Source organism: Ambystoma mexicanum, chromosome 10 (assembly GCF_040938575.1).
Source record: "Ambystoma mexicanum isolate Mex_15411 chromosome 10, UKY_AmexF1_1, whole genome shotgun sequence".
NCBI lineage: Eukaryota > Metazoa > Chordata > Amphibia > Caudata > Ambystomatidae > Ambystoma > Ambystoma mexicanum.
The window spans coordinates 1,544,875,574-1,544,901,706 of NC_090932.1; the positions used below are offsets into that span (position 1 = coordinate 1,544,875,574).

General features: G+C 49.4%; 1 protein-coding gene across 3 annotated transcripts in view; it reads left to right on the forward strand.

Moving 5' to 3' along the window:
• The window catches only part of CABP1 (calcium binding protein 1), a 394,354-nt gene that overhangs the window by 315,186 nt on the left and 53,035 nt on the right, over positions 1–26,133 (forward strand). For 2 of the 3 annotated variants that reach the window (XM_069619775.1, XM_069619777.1), the window contains exons 2-3: positions 9,627–9,803; positions 15,547–15,577. In XM_069619775.1, coding sequence (XP_069475876.1) covers positions 9,627–9,803; positions 15,547–15,577 — 208 coding nt within the window. The remainder of the gene's footprint in view (positions 1–9,626; positions 9,804–15,546; positions 15,578–26,133) is intronic. The other variant, XM_069619776.1, reaches the window with a different exon arrangement.

Below are 26,133 nucleotides of genomic sequence, written 5' to 3' on the forward strand. Positions count from 1 at the left end.
CCTAAGCCAATCACGACCCACCGCTATCTGCGCACCCGTTAATTACGGTGCCACTAATAGCGGCAAGACCGCGGGCGCGCGACCCCCAGGCCGGAATTACCGCCTTGGCGCTAATACCAGGCCATCACAAGCCATGCGGACATGGTATGAGCGGCATGTAAAACACCCAAAAAAACCCTACCGGCATGGCGCTAATAACGGCATCGAAAAGCACCCGTTAAGAGACCTGAGCAGTGTACCCACCAACTACAGGTGGACACAATCAGCACAGGTGCATGCAATGGAGACAGGCAGCACAAAAGAGCACACCACACCCCTACCCACACCCCTTCCCACACCAAGATGGTCCCAATAGCAGCAGCATGACATGACAGCCTTGACTACATGATAGCAGTGCAGCACCAACGACAACAGCCCACACCAGAGGTGACCCGTAACAGGTACCCGTTCCTCACACCATACAGGCAATGCCAGAGATCCACTGAGGAGGTGGCTCCCAACCCCTGTACGGAACCCACAGAACCAGCAGGAAGAGGACAACAATATTGCACATCCCCGTACCTGCGTCGTGATAGAGCTGGCAGTCAGCCTTCCAATGACAGTGCTCCGCTGCCTAAGCAGCCTGTGTGAGGCACTCCTGTACAGCCGTGTCAAAGTGGCAAAGATAACAAAGCCACGTGTAGAGCACCAAAAAATGTGTATATGTTGGAATGTGCCAATGCCACCTGAAATTGACATGCAACCACCAGAAGAGTATGATGGGGATGTGGATGAGTACGGGTGGAATGCCCCGGCAGGACATGCAAGAGGCAATGCCAAGAGGGCACAACGATGTGCGTCAGCATCTGATTCTGAAATCTCATTAGGCACAAAGGTGAAAAAGCATGGACGGAGATGGATATTGTTGTCCTGGTGCATGTTTGGAGTACCATAAAGGACCCTTCCGAGATAAATGACACATACGCAATGATGGAGACCACGCTTGGGTTTCAACTTCAGAACAACTGTGTATTGAACAGAATGTGATAATAAAAGCAACACCCCAAAACACCCAAATGCACCCTTACCCCCTCCCCCCCAAAACACCCAAATGCACCCTTACACCCCTCCCCCCAAAACACCCAAGTGCACCCTTACCCCCCCCAAAAACACCCAGGTGAGTCTTATGGTGTCCATAATGTTTCCTGCACCACATTGGTGGAGCTAAGCATCAGGGCCCCCACCGACATTGGGTTGCTGTGATGCGGGGCACCTCAGGTTGCGCAGGGAGCGGCGCAGGGGGCTGGTCTGCTGGGAACTCGCTGAGGAGGAGGTTCCCGGTCGATCCTTTGTTGGGGGTTGGTGATGCTGCTCCATGATGTCCCCAATACGTAAAATGGCCTGGCGGAGTTGGCCCATCTCCTGGCATATCCTGTCAGTGCAGGCCTCCATGGCCTCCTTTGTTTGCCCAGCATATTTTTGGAGGTCATCCCTTAGACGGCCTGTCTCGGCCACATGCTGGGCGACCAGCGCAGCCATGTTTTCCTGCCTCCGGCTGATGGTTGCAAGGTCTGCCAGGGTGGTAGGTGCTGCTGGGCTGTATGGTGCGCCCTGGTCCATGCACCCGGCATCCGGTGAGGACAGCTGAGGGCTCCATGCACCTTCTACAGTGAGGGTGTCATGTGCTCCCTGGGTAGCAGATCCGGACGTTGCCCTCGGACTCCCCTCAATGGACCATGTTGGGCTGGGGTCATGGATGAGTTGTAGGACGTCGATTGCGTCCTCCTCGTCACTGGCCGGTGCGGTGGCTGCTGCCTCCCCAGTGGAGCTGGTGGCTGCGGATTGCGTGCCCTCCGTGCTCATCTCAGCAGTGATGGGGCACACTTGCGTGGGTTCGGCTACAACAGGAGCCGTGCCCTCAGGCTGTGATGCAATGGTGCTCCTGCTGCCCTTGGCCCTCTGCAGATGGACTGTCCTCCCACTTCCCCTGGAGGTGGTGGCGGTGTCACCCCTCTCATGCATTCTGGCTTTTTTGGCTGCTGGGGGAGTACGTGCTGCGGTGCTTGTCTCTCCAGTGTCTGTCGGTGATCCTGTGGAGGACATAAATAGGGTACATCATTGTTAATGGGTCTAGGTGCCTCATGCAGAATGTTCACGTCATGCTGCTCTATGCATTGGGGCCTATTCATCACTGATTCTTGTCATGGGGATGTCGGGTTGGTCATGCATTGATGGGTCAGTATTTCACGTGTATATGGTGATGCATGCATGTATGTGTGTGGCAGGACCAATGGCCTGGTCATCGACACGTGTTTGGGGTACCCCCTCACCCTTCACTGTGCATTGTTTGAGGTATTCACTCACCTCCATCAGATGAGATGGCCACACCATGCTCCATGTCTCCGACCCCCTCTATGGCTTCGACTCCGATGGTGGAGGCACATGTCTCCTCCCACTCCTTCATCTTCAGAGGTGATTCTGCGCCTCCTCCTGTGGCCATTGCAAGGTTGCGGTTGACTGATAGGATATTCCGCACACGTAGCCGGAGGTCGTCCCACCTCTTGCGGCAGTCCTTCACGCTGCGGGTGGTAGTGCCCACCGCACTGACTTTGCGGGCAACTTCGTCCCAGATGGCCTTTTTCTTGATGATCGCCTCCCGGCGCATATCATTGGCGAATACGACCTCCGCATTGGCTGCAAGTGTGCTAGTCAGCATTATGAGCTCCTCTGGTGTGAATTTCTCTTTCCGCTGTCAATCAGAGGATTTTTTCAGGGCCTTTGACATCTTCAGGCAGTCCTGGATGGTTTTTGGTCAGAGTTCTCCGGTAAGATGTCCTGGATGCAGAGGATGGCAATGAATTGTGTTTTTAAAGATGGCCGCCGTTCTCTTTCCCGTTCCTGTGCGATGACGCTATTTCCGGTTCCGCTTTTTAACGGTGTCCGCTAATAGCGGTGACCGCTATTAGCATGTTGCGTGAGGGAGGAGGTGCTATCAGCACTGTGGTCGAGGCCGGTAATGGGCATTTTGTGGACTTTTGCGGCATGGCGGTAATGACATTTACGGCATGGCGCTATGCTCGTGTCCGCGAACTCGTAATGGGACGCTATTAGCGGTCTTTTGCGAGGGCGGACATGCTAATAGCGCCATGCCGTAAAATTCCGATTTTTACCGCACAACGTGTAATGAGGCCCAAAGACATGATCGAAAAATACCAATTAATTACATAGTGATTCTTTAAAATACAAGGAGGCAAAATATCAGGTCATATGTTACATAAAATCAGCAACAATCGACAAAAACAAGGATACATAAAAATTACTTGATTTAACAAGCCTACCCTTCCAGCTATTCCCAGTTTTGCACGGGGCAACGTTTACAATGGGAGGCAAACTTAAAGTACAATTCCATAAGGTTCATAAATGTATTAATGGAAGCATACGTGCCTCCATAGCGACATTCACGTTAACCTTGCTTCCTTTATAGTTTTGCCCCTTACTCTCCAAGCCAAGGCCAGGTAGCTTGCAACAAAGTAAACTACACTCGTAAATACTGTTCCTAAATAATTGCAACGCCAGGCCTGTACTGCGAATACCATAGTTGTTACATATTGTTTTAAGGTATTTACCTCAACCAACCCTATAACCTTGACAGAAGAACAAGAAATGGAGCACCGTCTCCCTGAACAGACCACAAACTGGGCAAAGATCCTTCTCACTGGGGCACCATTTTGATGTGCGATAAGCCAAGTTCAGTTGTGACAATCTGAACCTGAAATAAAGGTTACGTGCCAGTGGACGGACAAGAAGATCAAGGTAAACTTCAAACCCAGGTGGTGTACAAGTAAAACCCACCAGCAGTCGCCGCTAGGCAATCGCAAGCCAGGTCCATCTCTAGCAGCTTTTGTTCCTTATTATTGGGAATAAAAGCGAGTCCGGAAGGAAAGTAATGAAAAGTGATTTACCATAAACTCCTAGTGCAACGCCCCCTCTAATTATCAAAGGATGCCCTCCCACCCAACTCATCCTCAGTAATACCTTAAACCAGTTGTCTTCAAACTGTTTAGGCTTGGGCCTAAGCAGGCCCTCCCCAATAATGACAGTAATCCCCAATGGATGTGAACTGTTGTCTGCCGTCACCGCACCCTACTCCCAGTATAGTCCCTGGGCTATACAAAAGCCCAGGGACTATCGCAAGAGCTTCTGGGTTCCTGCACATGCATGCAGGGGCCTGCCTGTGGGTGCTGAAATGCCCCGCTCCTGGCTGCTCTGCCCGTATGTGCGAGGAGGCGCAGGTGCTCCCCCTCGCACATACAGACATGCAGTTCCCCAGCTAGTATTTCCAATGAGCCATGCAAGGCTTGCAAAGTGAAAACGCCCCTCAGTGAGCATGTGCGGCTGGGGAACTGAACTGTCAAATGGAAACAGGGTGTCCCTTGACAGTTCAGCCAGCCTGGGAGTGCTCCCTCAGCTGGAAAAAGCAACTGAGGGAGTGCTCATTGTTTCACTGGGCTGGCTCCTGGGCTCCTCCATAATGGGCGAGGGGGCCACTTGGTCGATGCCCCCCTCGTCCATTATGGATGAGCTGCCAGGCTCAGACTGGCCTAAAGGGAAATAGGACAATGCTCGAACCAGAATTGCTAGTGTGGGCACGTTTATTTTGTCAAAATGGGCCACTCTTGTGGCCAATGTGGGCCAGTTTGAGTTACTTCACTATGCAGCTAGTAGTTTGGACCATTACTGCTCAATAAATATTCTTTAGATATCACAATTTGCTTACATTTTAACAGAAAATACCCCCTTGGGTCCCATTCAAACAGTCTGTCACTAAAGGAATGAATTACCATTTTCAATTGTGGGACACTTTTTCATTGGTGCCCGAGACCATTTTATGCTCCAGTCTGATCCTGTGAGCCTCCCCTGCCCATTTCCTCCATTTAAACAATACATTTTTTATTTCAGGCTGGGGTCTAACGCCCTCCAAGGAAAGCGGCCACGCTCGCCTGGGGGGCGCACCCCACCATTTGAAGACCTCTGCCTTAAACCCTGGCCAGCTGTTTCCCGGAAGCTCAAGTGGCGCAAGCGTGGAACGTGCTGGTGGTTGCACCAAAGTGCAGCAGACTAGTCTCTGACCTCAGCTGTTTCATGATGTACGGACAGGTCCCCGTCGTGTCGCCAAGGGTTGGTAATTGCGTGAGGGTGTTCAAGCGGTACACGATTGAATAGGATGGATAATTAGCAGCACGCTCACGAACAAGCAGTGCTGAAGTGAAAAAAAGATATATATTCGTGGATAAACTGAACACATGTATACATCATTTTCCTAGTGTTTTCCTATATAAACGGAGGGAGTGTCCCATCAACAAATTCAATAATTGCAGCCATTTCAAGCAACGTTAATTTACCTTTGTAATGTATCACAGAGACAAGAACCTCTTAGCCTCACTTAGAACCAAAGCTTAACATTCACAAACTCATTGCATCTGAGTGGTATTCAGAACAGCTTTTATTACTTGGCTGCTGATCTTGTGAACATCTTTTTGTTTTTTGTTTTTGAAAACTTCCCTAGGTTGCCACACTTGTAAAAATGAAACTGTTGGTTTATAATGACGTTTTTTAGTATCAAACAACATAAAAATTGGACTTTTTAGGGTCCACAAACAAATCTTCTATGTGTCCAACAGATACAGTGGGTAGCCACAAAATTCAAAACAGTGAGAACATATTTAAACAACAAGTGATTGCTGACTTCTCCATGTACATGAATTAACGTAGTATGTAACAGATATTTCTTGCTTTGACATCCATTAGTTATACAGAGCAAGCACTATATTACAAACGTTGGAACAAAGAATACAGGGCTTGGAAACAGTGCAGTGCCCTATATGAGCAACACAATTGCATACATATTCAATGTCCCAAGGGCTGTGTGTAGTATCACACTTCTAGGTGGAAACCTTAGAGGGGTCTACCAGTACCAGGCTGGAAGGTGACTTATTAGTAGGTCGACGTCTGGATGTTAAATCATGGGTTAGTGTTCTTGCGGTGGACTGTTAGGGCACCAGGGGTGCGGCGTCCATAGACATTTCGCATGAAGAGATAGAAGCCTTCTTCTAGGGCCAGGAAAATGTCTCCGTAAACGAGGGACATGTAAGAGGTGGGAGTGAGCTATGGAAAGCTTGGGTGCATAGCAGTGTATACAGATGCATAGCAGAACACATGATAAAACGTAATAAAATTACGCGTGGTTAGCACACATCCAGTGTACCACTGACCTCCCTGGGTTAGGGCCCTCTGGTGTAGGGGGAAGATGGTTTAGGACCAGTTGGGTGTGGAAAGCGGCGTGTCCCAAATGAAGTGAGTCACCATGATACAGAGAGAACACAAATTGCTAGTAGGTCAAAAAGTGGGACTATATGTCTGAGGGCAGGCTGCGTCCATCAGACAGTGAATCTAAAACATCATAGTCCCTCGGTGGATACCTGCTGCTGTGGGGAACCTCGCGTGTAGGCCAGGCATCCAAATAAATCTAGTGGGTACCGAGGGGAAACTTTGGCAAGTTCCTAGAGTAAAAAGAGGGAATGTCCTGAAACAGACGTTCTGATGTAGTGGCCCCTATGGAAGACCATAATAAATGAGGATTCCTACCTTGAGTCTGGTGGACACAAGGATGTGTGGGACTGGAGGTGCTGTGTTAAGTGCAGCCGCTACTCTTTGAGCCACACTTATGGAGCTGAGTGGCTTGTGGTCTCCTAAAGAAAAAAGAGGAGGAGTGAGGAGTAAATTAATGGATGGTTGAGGGGTGTAGTGGGGCCTAGCAAAGAGTCGCGCGTGGAAAAGTATCAGCTGCCTCATACCTTGAATGATGAAGAGACAAGGATATGTGGCGAGCGGTGCAGCGCAGAGGAAGCAACCGCTAAAGTGAAGCACGTCCAAAATGAAGCTGTGTTGGTGCTTCTACCGCGCATGTGCCCTGCAGGAGCGCATGCGTGGTGTTGTGCGCATCCTGGTGGCATGGGGACGGGCCGACACACGCAAAGTAAACAGATTGAGAGAGCTCATACTGTGTCGGCGACGACGTTGGTCTGTCGTACGCAGCAAAGTGGAAGCGCTGCCGCTTAGGCATGTAGAAGGGCAGGTGGGGGCTGGAAGGGACACAGACCGCCCGGCATAGAGGGGATCATGAAGCCACGAACATGAAGAACAGGCAAATGACTTGTAATGTGCATGTTATGGTCAAAAGATGTCGGTGCTCATCCCGTGCTAGAGAGGAGGATAGAGTGCCCCCTAAATCATGACCCCAATGGAAATAGCTGAAACATGACCCTGTTCAAAGTGTTGATGCAGACAGGGGCAATGGGGGGTATATGCCCGGATGGAGGGACCCCCCGGAGGGAGGGTGGGTAGGGAACCCTGTTAAATCATGTGTATGGGCCATTGGGTTGGGCCTCATTCAAACCCTTGGTGGTGGATTTTAACTTGAAAATCCACCACGATTCTTTGAAATTAATGGCACTGTGGCGTTGGTCATGTCCAGCACTTTGTCTACCACCCACCACAGAAAGTTGTCTGAGCCATGTTGGAATTCAAGAAAATGAGATACTAACGGTGCAGTGTGTGTTTTGCACCTGATTCTCGACCTATGTGTGCCAATTCTTTTATTGATGGGTCTTGACGTCTGGCCCACATAGCGGAGGCCACAAGGACATTTGATGACATAAATTACATTAGATGATTTACAATTGGAAAAATGTCTAAGCTGCCATTCTTTGTTGTCTATAAAGAAACAGTTCATTTTTTTGTCAGTTTACAAACAGTACAGGACCCACTGGGATGGTGACCCTGGATTTCCCTCATGTTCCACATGGCTGATCTTGTGGTTTTCTTCCCTGTTCTGGCATGAGTAAGCATGTCTTTAAGGTTCTTGGAGCACTTAAGTGCCATTCTAGGTGTAGGTCTGCTGGAAGACTCAGTTGTACCAAAGGCCAGAACTTCTTAATGAGCCCCTTGAGTTTGGTGGTAGTTGGACCAAACGTGGAGACACATGTTACGGTGTTGTTATTGGTGATGATCTACGGTTTGGGTGCAAGTAATGATTCTCGCAGAGTGAAACAAGCCCTCTTTTTTGTATTTTTGAGCAATTTCTTACGGTAACCTCTGGTAGCCAGTTTGCTCTGTAGCGACGTAGCATGTATCTTAAATTCATCCATCTCAGCACAGTTTCTGCAGATCCTTAAGAATTGCCCATAGGGAAGGTTGTCATGCAGGTTTCTGGGGTGATGACTTCTATAATGTAGGACAGTATTCCGGTCTGTTTCTCTCCTGAATATAGTACATTCCAACATGTTCTTTCTAGGCATGATGGTAAGGTCCATGAAGTTGATCCCCTGTTTGCTGTTACACATGGTGAATTTAATCTCCTCAGTGTGTAGGTTGATCCAATTGAAGACATTCTCCAGAGTTTCACTTAGCCCTTTCCAGATGAAAATTATATCATCTATATATCTGTGCCATAGCAGGAAGCTATCGAGGAAAGGGTTAGAGGTGCTGAGTACATGGCTTTGTTCATATTCTGCCATAAAAATAATGGCCATGCTGGGTGCAAAAGCTGCCCCCGTGGCTGTCCCACAGGTTTGGAGGTAGAAGACTTTGTCAAACGGTGACCAGTTGCTCTCCTCTTGGTTAAAGGGCTGATGTTAGAATTTCACAATGGTGGACATTGTGTCCCTGAGGTAAGTAGGGGTTTGCTGGCTTAATGGCTTGAGAAAGTGGTCAATAAACTTCCCAATTGGTTCTAATGCGTGACAAGGACACCCAGACCTCGTTTTACTTGGAATTCTGGGACTTGTAGTTTTTCTTCTGGGAATTGTATTTTTCCTTCATTTCAAATTGGAAAGAAAAAAACGACAAGTCCCAGAATCCAAAGGAGAAAAAACAGGACTGAATGGCCTTCTCACACATGACCAGGGGGAACTTAAGAGCTCTTTAGTACGAAAATTGAATTGAAATGTTAGTAACTTTTACGCATTTTATGAAAATGATCGCTTATGTGTTTAAAGTCTTTTACATGGCAGTTCATTTTTTTTAACCATTCCATTTTAAATGTCCATATATTTTTATTTGTATGGTGTGATAGACAGCAATGCCCTCCATTTCAGATTTTACTTTTTCCGCTATTCTTTTTACTTTCAAACTTCTCACATAGAAACACCACAAGTTATGCTCTTCCATGGTGAGGAGTCCTCTTGTGTTTCTGGCTGGTGTAGTGCATTTTCTTGGTCAAGGCAGGGGTGGTCATAATTCTGGGCAGGGGTTGTCAGGTGGTGGTTCCATACAGAAGGGCTGCCCGAGCTACGGTGCACAGCTGCAAGACTTGGTGGACTGAGGGGGATAGCGAGGTCATGGCGACTTAGGCAATGGGATGCTGGACTGAGAGACGCAGGGATATGACGTGAAATGTGGGACAGAAAGACTCGGGGAAGTTGTGGTGGGAGTTCAGTCTTGCGAATGCCTGATGCTCAGACGGAGATGCTTGTGGACGAATTGTCAGAACTCAAATTGAATGACTCATGGAAGTGTTTCTGGTGCTTAGTCTGAGGGACCCATGGCAACTAAGCTCTTTAATGTGTCGTTTGCTTGCTGCTGGGAAGATCCGCCATGATGAGAAGGCGAGCTATAGCGCCGTCCAGACGAGTGAGGACAGGATGTCGGTATTCGAGCCCCATGGCCCCCTCATGGCCCTCGCACAGAACTGTGCGGTCATGCACAACCTGCTGGGCCCGGCGTGCATCTTCTTGAGAAAGGGCTTCGTGGAACACAGGCAGCCTGTACGTAAGTGTCGTCTGGCGGAGCATGAATCCCGCCCCGACGCAAACCTGAATGCATATGGATCCAGCATATGCATAACTCCCTTCCACAGCCATACGGCACCCGTACGTATGGTCTGTCCATGCATGACAGCGCCTCTGTAACCAGTGACCAGTGTCCAATATGAGTTTGTGAGCATGGAAAGTCTGATGGCCTGGCTAGAGTCTGTGCCTCTCCCAGGCTGATCTGGTGAATTACCCCATACTTAACATAAGGTGGGTTCCGGAGAGGCTGAATATGAATGGTACAAATGCACAAGCAAGCAAGCGTCCTATCACACCGACCCGGCACGCTCGTGATCATCACAGGATGCAAGTCATACACATAGGTCTCACACAAGCACGTTTTCCAAATTTCATGTCAATCCTTAAACCCGCTCTCATGAATGTTCCCTTTAAACCTTCTCTAGGCAGTTATCCACCCTTGTGCTCAATTGTTGACCGTACTGCCTCGCATTGCACCCCACTTGTTCACGTGTTTCCCCCAACACCATGTCGCTTCTCTGCAACAAACCAATATCATCCTCTTCATTGCCATCCTCCTGCCATTCCCTTTACCACCCTATATTCTTGAACTATCAATCCCCATCTTCCAAACTCCCACTCCGACCCTTCTCTGCTCTCCCGTCATTGTCTTTTTTTCTCTACATTCCAGACACCCATAATCCTACCCGCCATCTACCAACTCCCCATTGTCTCCACGTCTGCCTTTTCTCCAGTCTTGTTCCTATCATGCTTTATCCTGTTTTCCATATTCTCAGCCTTGCTGCCCTCATTCTGTTCATCTTTGTCCTGAATTCTACAATGCAATCTCAATGCAACACTTCTATCCCAAGAGAGCCTTTGTTATGATAAGCCAATGATGAGAACTGCTCAAATACAAATATTTCTTTAGAAATTTCAGGCAAAAAGCAACTATTCCAAATTCTGATTGAAGTCAGAAATTCACCAACTACAGAATATCATACAACGCCGCTTAATTCGGAGATTGATTATCCGACTGCTTTTTGGAAGAAAAAAAATTGAAAATGTCTCCGAGCGTATTACTGATGTCTACCACAACTACAAAAACACTCAAGACTTCTCCTGGATTACTAAACAAGGTCGAACACCCTAAAAACAGCAAACACATCAAACACTAAACACTACCCCCCAAAGCAAATTGTTTTGACCCAACTTTGGAAAGAAATTCAACTCTTAACTGTTGAAATTCACCTCAAAAGTCCCACGTCCCCCCCTTACTTAATAAGAATTCCTCAATGTGTCTTCAAATGCCAAGAGTAGGATCAGGACCACATTTTCTAGTTCAAAAGTGGTTGGGCCACTCTAAACTAGTCAATAACTAAAGAAAGGAACTTCTTTTCAATTTCATTCACCAGTTCGGTATTTGCATTCAAAGGTACAGCTGTATCTCACGGTGTCACAATATTCTCTTACCAATTCCCATTAATGAACATCATCTGTGCAGTTCCCCAGAGATCCAATGTGCCCCCCTTTATTCATCTTCTCTCTGAACAAACTTTAAAACTATGCTGATAGTCAAATGATCCTGAAATTCATCAACGGCATCCAAAATCGTACAACTACCTTTGGTGAAAGTGAATTTTGAATGGGCATGAATATAGGAAATAAATCCAGAATGGGAATGAATACAGAAAATGAATCCAGGGTGGATGTGAATATATAAAGTGAATCATTATAGGACATGAATACAAAAATAGTATCCTGGGAACATGAATATAGAAAGTGAATCCTGAATCAGGCCGAATATAGAACGTGACTCCGATATGGATATAAATATAAAAAGTGAATCCTTAAAAGCGCGTGAATATAGAAAGGGAATCCAGGAAAGATATGAATAAATAAGATGAATCCTTGATAGCCACAAATATAGAAAGTGGATCCTAGATGGACATGAATATAGAAAGTTAATCCTAGTTGGCCACGAGTAAATTGCAGTTGAAACAAACAAAATGAAAATCACCATTAGGACTTGTTCTCTTCGGTCTAGCCTCTCGCGGTTAAGCTGTTCCCAAAATATCTGCTTCGGCGGACACATCCAGCTGTGGCGTAGACCAATTTCTGTTGTTTTAAAGAAAGCATCAGTGTTCTGATTATCCTATAAAGGATTCTACCTTTCTTTGCATTTCCAGCATTGCATTCACCAGTTATGTCACGCCAAGACTACGCCAATGGGGTATACATTGGCATACCATTGTACCACGGAAAGGAGCGTGCATTACTGTTTTATATGACCATTATCCCAACTTAAGTTTTCCCTTCTACCATTTGCCATTTCGCAAAGCTTTCTCCCCCAGCCATCCATCGGAATGGCCTCAATTATCCCACCCACCAAACTCCTGTCACCTATTATACCAGCATCCCTCCCCTCAAGTACCATCCAACTTGATACCCTATCCCAACTGTTGTAAAAGAAAGCTGCTACCACTCACGAGCCTGAGAGGTATTCTATTGATTTTTGTGTGTGCATTTCCTGCAGTGTTTGTCAAGGTTGTCTCGTTGCAGGAATGTGCCAGAGGGATATATTGTGCCTTACAATTGTAACAGTTAAAACATCTACATAGGGCAGAGTGTAACAGGCCATCTGCTTAAGGCCGGTCCTTCAAAAAGGCAATTTTAGGGAGCTGCTTGGAGCGCCACAAGCAGGAAGGCACCATGGGTGCCAGTTTGGCACTCACCTAGCCCCAAAATAAGGGGGTGGTTGCCAAAATGGTACTTCGCCTGGGGCACCGTAAAGCCATGCACCGCCCATGCTTCTGATACCGAAGGTTCACACAATAACAGTAGAATTTATGCTATATCCTGGCTTCATTATTTGCCAGTAATCCAACGATTGGCATTCAGAGTATTGGGTGCAGGCCATGGCGCACACTACGCGCAGGCCCACCTCTCGGCCTCAAAAGGCCCTGACACTCCGATCACGCCCCCATTCGTCACTGACACGTGATGACGGATGTCCACTCCGATCACGCCCCGATTCCTCCTTCAGCTACGCCCTGACACATGTCGGCAGATGTCCACTCCGATCACGCCCCCATTCCTCCTTCAGCTACGCCCTGACACGCCGATCACGCCCCCATTGCTCCCCATTCTCCCCATTCCTCCTTCAGCTGCGCCCTGACACGTGTCGGCAGATGTCCACTCCGATCAGATGTCCACTCCGATCACGCCCCCATTCCTCCTTCAGCTACGCCTTGACACGTGTCGGCAGATGTCCATTCCGATCAGATATCCACTGAGATCACGCCCCCATTCCTCCTTCAGCAACGGACTACCAGGATAGGCAGAGTTGGGTGTTACAAGTTCTCTGTACAAGCAGCAAATCTAGGAACCTCTACTCCAAGACATTTCACCAAACATCAAATTTGGGAAAGCATTAAAGACTTAGTTATATCGATGCTGGAGCTATTATTCCGACCCATGCAATCTTTGGTGCTAATCTGTAAACCAAAGAGTCAATAAGCCACCACAATGGTTATCATGCAGTCTACAACATCAATGTGGCAAAACATGACACCCCACCATCTATTCTCCCACCTGCTCCGTTCCCCACCATCACTGTTCATCCCTGTGACCTTCATTCCACCACCTTCCATTCCCCCACATGTCATCCGCCATCGCTCACGGGTATATCCTGCAGCCATCTATCCTGCTGCCATATATTCTCTCAGCTAACAACTCTCGTCACCCACCCTGCTACCACCCATCCTTTCAGCCTCCATCTAGCGTTCTGCCCGGCATTCACCGTCCCCCCATTAATGCACCTACTGCCTCTCTCCCACCATCCATCCCCGACCCTCCATTTATCATCACTGCTGCCACCTCCACCCCCCAACTCGTGATTCCACCTCTGCTCCCCAACTCATCATCCTGCCTCCGCTCCCTAACTCATCATCCCGCCTCCGCTCCCCAGCTTGTGATCCTGCATCTGCTCCCTAACTCATAATCCCACCTCCGCCCACCAGCTCGTGATCCCACCTCCAGTCTCCAACTCGTCATCCTGTCACTCCTCCCCAGCTTGTGATCCCACCTCCGCTCCCCAGCTCAAGATCCTGCCTCTGCTCCTCAGCTCATGATCCTACCTCTGCTCCTCAGCTCATGATCCTGCCTCTGCTCCTCAACTCATAATCCCACCTCTGCTCCCCAACTCGTCATCCCGCATCCGCTCCCCAGCTCATGATCCTCACTCTGCTCCTCAGCTCGTGATCCCACCTCCGCTGCCCAGCTTGTAATCCGACCTCTGCTCCCCAGCTCGTAATCCTGCCTGCGCTCCCCAGCTCGTAATCCCACCTCCCCCCACCAGCTTGTGATCCCTCCTCCGCTCCCCAACTCGTCATCCCACCTCCGCTCCCCAGTTCATGATCCTGCCTCCGCTCCCCAGCTCGTGAACCCACCTCTGCCCCCCAGCTCATGAGTCCACCTCCGCTCTCCAGCTCGTCATCCCACCTCTACTCCCCAGCTCGTGATCCGCAGCCATCTGTCCTACTGACATGCATTGTCCTACCCAGATGCATTTTGCCACCCATCCTTCCAACCAATCTCCTACCACCACCTGCTCGTCCATGGCCTATGCTGCCTTCTGTTCTCCCTCCCTCTACCCAACTATCCTCCCGCTTCCTACCCTGCATCTCACCAGTGCACGCCTGTTTTCCCTTCTGCCCACCTCCATCCACACGCAATCCAGGTTTCCACCCTTGGTCCCCCTGATCAATCCAATCCAATCCTCTTCTGTGGCATGCACACTAACTCTCCTCTAAAACCATCCTAAAGAGCGCGCCCTTACAGAGAGGTCCGCTGTCTCCCTGCCCTTTGTGGTAAGACATGGCTGCTGAGATCCAGTAGATCACAGGGTGCTTCCCAGGATTGCTTTCCTTTCCTCTCAGTCTTTAATACTCTGCTGTAGCCCCAGAGCCTGTTATAAAAGCAGTCAGGTGGTAGATGCAATCAAATGTTTGGATGCTAAACTGACAGTGTGATTTGAGGGACAACCTTATAAAAAGTTGTCCATCCTACAGCTTCCTTCCCGGCTTCCTCTTTCTCACGTTTAATCATGACCTACAAACTTATTTCCGTGTTTTGTAGCCTTTCTACACCATTGTATTGTTTTCCACCTTCGATCCCATCCTTGTGCATTTAAACCCCTGACCTGTGATGGTGGCCTGTTGTTGCCAGGTGTTCCAGGCGCGGCTCGTTGCAAATGGCGTTGGGGGATATCAGCGTGATTGGACGGGTTGTGGAGAAGGTTAGAGACATATGAGGGTGAGAGTGGTTCATGGGGCCTCCTGAACAGGACCGCCTCGTGAACCAATAGCGTCCTGCCCGGAGCCAAGTGATGGGCCTTTGGTGACACCCACCGGGGCCAGTATGCAGGATTCTGCAAGAGGCGTGCAGAAGATCTCTGAAGGAGTAAGGCAAGAAACTCATGCCAGACGGTTATTAATCCAGGGTTCTGCAGGATGCGAGTGAGTGTGAAAGACTCATGTACACCGCACAGGTGTGAAGGCTAGGGGGCGGGGTCCAGAGTGTGTGAAGGTGAACTAAGTCCTTTCCATTGTACCTTGACTCCTTTGATGTCGTTGGTGTCAATCTCCATCACTTCCTCCGAGTCTCCATATGCTCACAGTAACCCGATCACCCACACCTGGCATGGTCACCACTGACACCATCTCTTCTTCATTTTCAGGACCGCGAGCTGCGCCCAGAGGAGATTGAAGGTAAGAGGTATCTGCTGTTCCCATGACCTGGAGGGTTCTTCCGTGAAAGTCAGAATGAGCACCCTTGGGTGAGACGTCTTGAACGGTTGTGGGCTTCCAATTCTTCTGACCAAACTGCCCAAAGAGTTCTAGGCAGGCTGAGGTTGTCAGGGCTTGTGGCGCCTGAGTCTGGCACGATGTGCACGTGTCCCTCAGAAGGTATTGAGTGCCTACGGCTTACTTCTACCATGATGTGTCCTAAGAATGCGCCAGCAAAGGCCTTCGTGGGTTTGGGACATGCAGAATGTAACTGGGGTCAGTAGAAGCTAGAAGGTCCACCTACTGATCACTTAAGCACAGACATAGCAAGTGAGCATAATGGCGCGTGCACTTCAGTACCCACTGATGGCTTCGCACACAGACAGCGCGAGCATTAATAATCCCTTGGTCCCATGATGAGGTCATGCACAGACTTACAAAGCCTTATCATCATCCGCACCCACCAATGGATTCCTGCACAGACGAAAAGGGTATTGTAAGGCTTGGTTTACATCAGCACCCACTGATGGCTTCGCACACAGACAACATAGAGGGTATGCATAATGCCTTCTGCACTTCAGCGCCCACTAATGGCTCCGTACACAGACAACATAGAGGGTATGCATAATGCCTTCTGCACTTCAGCGCCCACTAATGGCTCCGTACACAGACAACATAGAGGGTATGCATAATGCCTTCTGCACTTCAGCGCCCACTAATGGCTCCGTACACAGACAACATAGAGGGTATGCATAATGCCTTCTGCACTTCAGCGCCCACTAATGGCTCCGTACACAGACAGTGAGGGCATTCCTTTGGTTAGCCAATTTATTACTAGAGCCATAGCCTGGCTATTTATACATACGAATTAATCATCATCGGTGTTCCACAAATCTACAAAAATGTGATCTATCCCAAGGTACATAAAATAAAATAACAAATGGAGTATAACACATATATACCGTATCGACAATTAATTCATGACCGTCTCTTTAGCACATCTCTTTAGCACACCATAGCCCGGTAAGGCGGTATAATACATTCATATAATTTACTTACATAAATAGACACCATATGAAGTTACTTTCCTCATTGCAGTGGGTGCCATATGCTAATCGATGCTCCTCCACTGCTTTGCAAACTGCTTGCATTGAAACAGGAGATGCCTCGCGCTTTCAAGCTGTTGACTCTTTCAGAATCTACATTTCCGCAATGCTCTGTCAATTTCATTCCTGGTTCCCAAGTTCACACCAGACATGACTAGGGCCAGAAACTTGACTCCATGTAGTCTCGCCTGATCTGAGTAGTGGGACAGTTGTGTTCGTAGTCCAGGGCTCGAAATTAAACTCGGTCAAGCAGGAGCGAAAAGAAGCGCCTGGATTTCCAGCATGAACCAGTGGCCAGAAACTTCCTCTAGGGAGTGAGGAGCTAGTACATAGCGTTCTGCAAATCTAACTTCCACGTAAGATGGATACATATCATGCTATCCCTTGTTTATGACCCCTTACGCTTTGGAAATGTATTATTTGCATGATTATGATGTATGATTTATTATGTGTAAAGTTTACTTGTAAACTATATCACATTAAATAAATACATGATGACCCCTTACGCTTTAAATGTCATATACACGTGTCCTATTGTTTATTTATAGATTGTCCCAAATGCACAGAGTTAAATTCACATAGGTGTGTTTGTTTGGCATCCCAAGCGGGTGCTAACTAGCCCCCAGCACCGAACCATGAGGTCGATCTCCCACACATGTTTTTTAATGCAGGACTTTTTGCCCAGTGTTCTAGTAGCCTCTTCATCTATGTTAAGGGTTGGCTGCCACTTATCACCTTCTTTTATAATGAAATTTAGGATGAACCCTCTATGACTAGTGGGCAGATGCCGCGTGTCAGAGAATGAAGAGTGTCTTTCACAAGTTTCCTACATGTACTTATTCTACCCAAGATGTTTGAGGTTTCCATAGATGTTATGCCGAACTCCGCAGGAGGATATTCCACTGGAAGACTTCTAGACAGTCCACTAAGACTTCTTAGGCAAAAAGCCGCCATTTTCTTTAGGGCCTTAGTTTTCTTAATCCCCCATAATGCAGATCCATATGTTACAGCAGGACGGATTTGTTGGAGGTAGATTTGACCTAACGCTTTAATAGAGTACAGAATGTAATATTGCAAATTTATTTAGGATATCATCTATTAGCACCCATACATTATTTTTTGTATTGATTTGTGTTTATACCGCGCTTTACACCAAAGCGCCACACAAACTAGAAACAGGTAATCAAATATGAACAATGGAGAAAATCTAGATTAACTAATTACGTAGAAGAACGGTGTTGTTTTAGATAAGTATGGAAAAGAGGCTAAGAAGAAAGGGGACAAATATGAAGCGGAAACGCGTTCCAGTGTAGTGGGGCCAACAAAGTAAAAGGACGAATGCGCAAGTGTGCACAAGGTTGGCGGGGAACCGTGGTTCCAGTGTAGTGGGGCCAACAAAGTAAAAGGACGAATGCGCAAGTGTGCACAAGGTGGGCGGGGAACCGTGGTTCCAGTGTAGTGGGGCCAACAAAGTAAAAGGACGAATGCGCAAGTGTGCACAAGGTTGGCGGGGAACCGTGGTTCCAGTGTAGTGGGGCCAACAAAGTAAAAGGACGAATGCGCAAGTGTGCACAAGGTGGGCGGGGAACCGTCGTTCCAGTGTGGTGGGGCCAACAAAGTAAAAGGACGAATGCGCGACTGGGCACAAGGTTGGCGGGGAACCGTGGTTCCAGTGTAGTGGGGCCAACAAAGTAAAAGGACGAATGCGCAAGTGTGCACAAGGTTGGCGGGGAACCGTGGTTCCAGTGTAGTGGGGCCAACAAAGTAAAAGCAAGGTGGGCGGGGAACCGTGGTTCCAGTGTAGTGGGGCCAACAAAGTAAAAGGACGAATGCGCAAGTGTGCACAAGGTGGGCGGGGAACCGTGGTTCCAGTGTAGTGGGGCCAACAAAGTAAAAGGACGAATGCGCGAGTGTGCACAAGGTTGGCGGGGAACCGTGGTTCCAGTGTAGTGGGGCCAACAAAGTAAAAGGACGAATGCGCAAGTGTGCACAAGGTGGGCGGGGAACCGTGGTTCCAGTGTAGTGGGGCCAACAAAGTAAAAGGACGAATGCGCGAATGTGCACAAGGTTGGCGGGGAACCGTGGTTCCAGTGTAGTGGGGCCAACAAAGTAAAAGGACGAATGCGCGAATGTGCACAAGGTTGGCGGGGAACCGTGGTTCCAGTGTAGTGGGGCCAACAAAGTAAAAGGACGAATGCGCGAATGTGCACAAGGTGGGCGGGGAACCGTGGTTCCAGTGTAGTGGGGCCAACAAAGTAAAAGGACGAATGCGCAAGTGTGCACAAGGTTGGCGGGGAACCGTGGTTCCAGTGTAGTGGGGCCAACAAAGTAAAAGGACGAATGCGCGAATGTGCACAAGGTGGGCGGGGAACCGTGTTTCCAGTGTAGTTGGGCCAACAAAGTAAAAGGACGAATGCGCAAGTGTGCACAAGGTGGGCGGGGAACCGTGGTTCCAGTGTAGTGGGGCCAACAAAGTAAAAGGACGAATGCGCAAGTGTGCACAAGGTGGGCGGGGAACCGTGGTTCCAGTGTAGTGGGGCCAACAAAGTAAAAGGACGAATGCGCAAGTGTGCACAAGGTGGGCGGGGAACCGTGGTTCCAGTGTAGTGGGGCCAACAAAGTAAAAGGACGAATGCGCAAGTGTGCACAAGGTGGGCGGGGAACCGTGGTTCCAGTGTAGTGGGGCCAACAAAGTAAAAGGACGAATGCGCGAATGTGCACAAGGTGGGCGGGGAACCGTGGTTCCAGTGTAGTGGGGCCAACAAAGTAAAAGGACGAATGCGCAAGTGTGCACAAGGTGGGCGGGGAACCGTGGTTCCAGTTTAGTGGGGCCAACAAAGTAAAAGGACGAATGCGCGAGTGTGCACAAGGTGGGCGGGGAACCGTGGTTCCAGTGTAGTGGGGCCAACAAAGTAAAAGGACGAATGCGCAAGTGTGCACAAGGTGGGCGGGGAACCGTGGTTCCAGTGTAGTGGGGCCAACAAAGTAAAAGGACGAATGCGCAAGTGTGCACAAGGTTGGGGGGGAACCGTGGTTCCAGTGTAGTGGGGCCAACAAAGTAAAAGGACGAATGCGCAAGTGTGCACAAGGTGGGCGGGGAACCGTGGTTCCAGTGTAGTTGGGCCAACAAAGTAAAAGGACGAATGCGCAAGTGTGCACAAGGTGGGCGGGGAACCGTGGTTCCAGTGTAGTGGGGCCAACAAAGTAAAAGGACGAATGCGCAAGTGTGCACAAGGTGGGCGGGGAACCGTGGTTCCAGTGTAGTGGGGCCAACAAAGTAAAAGAACGAATGCGCAAGTGTGCACAAGGTGGGCGGGGAACCGTGGTTCCAGTGTAGTGGGGCCAACAAAGTAAAAGGACGAATGCGCAAGTGTGCACAAGGTGGGCGGGGAACCGTGGTTCCAGTGTAGTGGGGCCAACAAAGTAAAAGGACGAATGCGCAAGTGTGCACAAGGTGGGCGGGGAACCGTGGTTCCAGTGTAGTGGGGCCAACAAAGTAAAAGGACGAATGCGCAAGTGTGCACAAGGTGGGCGGGGAACCGTGGTTCCAGTGTAGTGGGGCCAACAAAGTAAAAGGACGAATGCGCAAGTGTGCACAAGGTGGGCGGGGAACCGTGGTTCCAGTGTAGTGGGGCCAACAAAGTAAAAGGACGAATGCGCAAGTGTGCACAAGGTTGGCGGGGAACCGTCGTTCCAGTGTAGTGGGGCCAACAAAGTAAAAGGACGAATGCGCAAGTGTGCACAAGGTTGGCGGGGAACCGTGGTTCCAGTGTAGTGGGGCCAACAAAGTAAAAGGACGAATGCGCAAGTGTGCACAAGGTTGGCGGGGAACCGTGGTTCCAGTGTAGTTGGGCCAACAAAGTAAAAGATCGAAAGCGCGACTGGGCACAAGGTGGGCGGGGAACCGTGGTTCCAGTGTAGTGGGGCCAACAAAGTAAAAGGACGAATGCGCAAGTGTGCACAAGGTGGGCGGGGAACCGTCGTTCCAGTGTAGTGGGGCCAACAAAGTAAAAGGACGAATGCGCGAATGTGCACAAGGTGGGCGGGGAACCGTGGTTCCAGTGTAGTGGGGCCAACAAAGTAAAAGGACGAATGCGCGAATGTGCACAAGGTGGGCGGGGAACCGTGGTTCCAGTGTAGTGGGGCCAACAAAGTAAAAGGACGAATGCGCAAGTGTGCACAAGGTGGGCGGGGAACCGTGGTTCCAGTGTGGTGGGGCCAACAAAGTAAAAGATCGAAAGCGCGACTGGGCACAAGGTGGGCGGGGAACCGTGGTTCCAGTGTAGTGGGGCCAACAAAGTAAAAGGACGAATGCGCAAGTGTGCACAAGGTTGGCGGGGAACCGTCGTTCCAGTGTAGTGGGGCCAACAAAGTAAAAGGACGAATGCGCAAGTGTGCACAAGGTTGGCGGGGAACCGTGATTCCAGTGTAGTGGGGCCAACAAAGTAAAAGGACGAATGCGCAAGTGTGCACAAGGTTGGCGGGGAACCGTGGTTCCAGTGTAGTTGGGCCAACAAAGTAAAAGATCGAAAGCGCGACTGGGCACAAGGTGGGCGGGGAACCGTGGTTCCAGTGTAGTGGGGCCAACAAAGTAAAAGGACGAATGCGCAAGTGTGCACAAGGTGGGCGGGGAACCGTGGTTCCAGTGTAGTGGGGCCAACAAAGTAAAAGGACGAATGCGCAAGTGTGCACAAGGTGGGCGGGGAACCGTGGTTCCAGTGTGGTGGGGCCAACAAAGTAAAAGGACGAATGCGCAAGTGTGCACAAGGTGGGCGGGGAACCGTGGTTCCAGTGTAGTGGGGCCAACAAAGTAAAAGGACGAATGCGCAAGTGTGCACAAGGTGGGCGGGGAACCGTGGTTCCAGTGTAGTGGGGCCAACAAAGTAAAAGGACGAATGCGCAAGTGTGCACAAGGTGGGCGGGGAACCGTGGTTCCAGTGTAGTGGGGCCAACAAAGTAAAAGGACGAATGCGCAAGTGTGCACAAGGTGGGCGGGGAACCGTGGTTCCAGTGTAGTGGGGCCAACAAAGTAAAAGGACGAATGCGCAAGTGTGCACAAGGTTGGCGGGGAACCGTGGTTCCAACAAAGTAAAAGGACGAATGCGCAAGTGTGCACAAGGTCGGCGGGGAACCGTGGTTCCAGTGTAGTGGGGCCAACAAAGTAAAAGGACGAATGCGCAAGTGTGCACAAGGTGGGCGGGGAACCGTGGTTCCAGTGTAGTGGGGCCAACAAAGTAAAAGATCGAAAGCGCGACTGGGCACAAGGTGGGCGGGGAACCGTCGTTCCAGTGTAGTGGGGCCAACAAAGTAAAAGGACGAATGCGCAAGTGTGCACAAGGTGGGCGGGGAACCGTGGTTCCAGTGTAGTGGGGCCAACAAAGTAAAAGGACGAATGCGCAAGTGTGCACAAGGTGGGCGGGGAACCGTGGTTCCAGTGTAGTGGGGCCAACAAAGTAAAAGGACGAATGCGCAAGTGTGCACAAGGTGGGCGGGGAACCGTGGTTCCAGTGTAGTGGGGCCAACAAAGTAAAAGGACGAATGCGCAAGTGTGCACAAGGTGGGCGGGGAACCGTGGTTCCAGTGTAGTGGGGCCAACAAAGTAAAAGATCGAAAGCGCGACTGGGCACAAGGTGGGCGGGGAACCGTGGTTCCAGTGTAGTGGGGCCAACAAAGTAAAAGGACGAATGCGCAAGTGTGCACAAGGTGGGCGGGGAACCGTGGTTCCAGTGTAGTGGGGCCAACAAAGTAAAAGGACGAAAGCGCGACTGGGCACAAGGTGGGTGCAGAACCGTGAGAAGAAACTGGGAGTTCGAACGAAGAGATCGAGCAGGGGAGAAGAAGCACAAGGGAGAAGAGAGCTAAGGTGGGAAAAGATTATTAAGTGATCTGAAAACTAAACAGAGAAAATGTCATCTCAGTAGAGATTGCAAGGGAAACCAAGGCAAGGAAGAAATCCCGAGAAGACAGAGAGAAAAGTAGACAAATGGAAGAGTGATCGATTTAAAAAGGCTTAGACGCGAGAGAGGAAGACCAAAGAGAAGGGGAAAGCAATAAAAGAGATGTGAAAGTATTAGCCAAGGTACAAGCAGTTTAGTGGCGTGAAAAGAAGACAGGGCCGAGATATGTGGAAAGAGTCACTATCTGAACTATTTGTACTTTAAGCCACCATGTATAATGTCTCCTATTAACCTGTGGTCTATGCACACACGTGGCAGCATTCATAATCAGTTGGACTCATTAGCACCCAATGATGGCATCATGCAGAGACATACAAAGCCTTAAACCCACCAGCGCCCGCTAATGCAATCATGCACAGACAAAGGGGTCCTTGCAAAGCCGTGTGCACATCAGCACCCATGGATGGCTTCATATACAGACATATAGTTGCGTCCCAGCGCTGTGCTGTGACATATGCTGTTCTGTCACCCTTGTGCACATGTGCGTAGCCGCTGGGTGATGGAATCTCCTCCTATACTGACCCATGAAGCATTGTGGTCATTGGTGCACAGGCGCATTATGCATGACATGTCATATCATTGCACCGCATGGCACACGCGGAGCCCCCTAACATGGTCGGTTTGCATGATACAAGAAGAAACCTCAACCCGAGGGGTGCTATGTCTACAGTTCTTGTCTACTCCGATTCTAGACATTCTGTAAGGAATACATACATGTCTGTGTGTGGAAATGGTCATGAAAGGAAAACAGTTGATTTGGGGAGTAGCATGTTCCCTTCTTGTGTGTAAACATGAATCGCGAAAAGTCTGGAAACTTAACTGAGAACGCACCAGGCCCAACAAGCATTTCACTGGGATGGTGCCCACTCAGAAGGGCGTGCAAGTTCATTATCCTGTGGTACAGTACAGCAGCCTACACATACACATCACTCTAGACCCTACTGAGGGCTGTATGTGCTTAGAGTGGCCGTTTTTTTTTTTGCTGTGTTTTTAGCCGAATATTTTCGACCGAAAACAACTCATCACATTTTTATTTGGGTGTTGCCCCCGCAAGCCACCCCTTGCATATTACGTAGTCCCTATTCCCACACCCCCTTACCCAGCCCCCCGAACCCCATATTTTTCAATGATTTTTTTCAGCCGGACCTTTGTGGCAAAAAACTCAGGAGAAAAAAAAATCGGAAGATGTAATACAGTCGTACCCTCCTAAGTGGGTGACATCACGAACACGTTTTTTGGCCTTGTTCGTTCTCAGCAGCAGGCCCTCATATTTTTAGCAAATTTTGAAAAACTTGTGGTTTCATTCTCAGTCACTGAGGGAAATCCAAACGTGGACCCTTGCTCTCTTTGCCTAGAGAGGCCCTGGCCTGCACCTCACTGATGAAGCCCAGCGAGGCAGAAGCACGTGTCTGGGTTTGCTGGTGGTACTCTTGCTCAGAGGAGAATTGCCTGGCATGTCAGGGTGGACTGCATATATGAGGATATTTCTATGAAGAGGGGATCTCGCACCACTGGAAAATGTATTTCCAAAACAATATCTATAACCTAATGCAAATTGGTAGTTGTGTTGGTGAAATCTGAAGATTCAGAGGACGAGTGACCTTGAAACCTGTGACCTTTTGTTGCCACAAACCATAGTTGTCAACATGACCCATTCCAATCTGTAGGTGCTTATCCAGTCCTGGTTTTGCATTCTGGGGGCCTCATTACGAGAATGGAGGCAGCCATGGAGCTACTAGCTCCATGGCTGCCTCCATTCCGGGCTCCATTAGCGGGTTCCTGCAATGGGGACTTACCGGGTTACTCCGACATAGGAGTACCTGGTAATCCCTCCTTGCAGGAACCATTCCCCATTCCAGCCCCCATAGGGCTCAATGGGAATGGGGATGGAGGTAATAACGGGCAGATTACATCTGGCCCGTTATTGCCTCCCTCCTTCCCCTCGCGGGACCCAGAAAGCACGCCTAGTTCTACCAGGCGTGCGATCCGGGTCGTGCGATGGGAAGCCCGTAATCGGCGTTCCCGTCCCGGCCCCCTTCATTCTGGGAGCGCCAGCCTTATAATGAGGCTCTGGGACTTTTAGTCCCAATTTTATAATGGGAAAAGTGACACAATAAGTCCCAGAATGCAGAGGAAAAAAACAGGACTGGACAGGCACCTACAGAACAGAATGGCTCATGTTGGCAACTATACACAAAGCCTAGGCATATACAACACACAGCCATACATATACAAACATATATGAATACATAGGCATCATTCCCGCTATGAAGCAGTACTGGCTGCTAAGTGATGGTGGCATGCATGCCCAAAAAGCCTCAGTCCATTCGGGAAATGCAAGTCCCTTCCTGGTTTTAATTTTGCAAGGTTTTTTAAAGGGGAAATTCAGGACTACAAGACCCAGAATAAAAAGATAAAACCCAGACTGTACTACAATACTCCTCCCTCCGAAGGTACCTCAAATCGAGATACCCGGACTTCCCCACACTACCTCCTGATGAACCCATAGTTGTGGAACTCTACTCCTATTCCTCCTTCAGGGTAAGGTATCGAGGCTTTATTCCCAATTGCAGGTTAGGGCGGCCCCACCCTTTACCAAATTGAGGCGCAGTTGGGAGGAGTACCTGGAGGTCGAGATCACTGACGAGAGATGGTCCCGAATGTGCGCTCGCACCCACGATGTGTTTTACAACTCGGAATTTAAGCTAATACAATTCAAGGTACTGCAGAGGTGTCCTCATACACCTAAGAGACTACATCGTATTTTCAGCGAATCCCCTCCCTACTGCCCCAGGTGCGGCTCAGATCAGGCAACCTACATTCATATGCTCTGGCACTGCCCGTACCTGACCCAATTCTGGTCTGATATCTGTTCCACGTTATCGGATGTATTAGAGCACACCATTATCCCCACCCCACTACATTGTCTCTTCTATGACTTCCCCCAGTTACTCGAAGAAACTGGCGGGGCTCTGTATGTTGCTGGCGGTCCGCTGTATATTGTTATGCTGGCTCCGGCCTAAGGCACCCACATACGCACAGTGTCTTAGAGAAATTACATGGGCACACGGCACGGAAGAAGCCTGGTGTGCAATGCAGCACCCACACACAAGGCCGAGAGACACCTGGCGAAGGTTTCGTGAGTACATGTCTGCCATGGCTTCCCCGTCAAACTCCGTTCATTCCTCTCCAGGTTGTTCCCCATAATGTGACCACTCTGATCTTGGTCTCCTTATCTCGAGTGCCAAAGCTTTATGTGCTGTCTGAATCTCCTGCTTTCTTCCATAAGATGTTCAAGGTATACTGGTAATGATGTATATGTATTGTCATCGCTGCTGGAGTCACGTGGCTCCCTGTGTTTTTCCGTGAGTAAAAAAAACCCAGACAGCACTAGCATCTTCGGGATGGAATGGGTCACGTTGGCATGTATGTGGTGGCCTTAGGGGTTTTGAGACATGGCCTGTTGGGGGAGGCA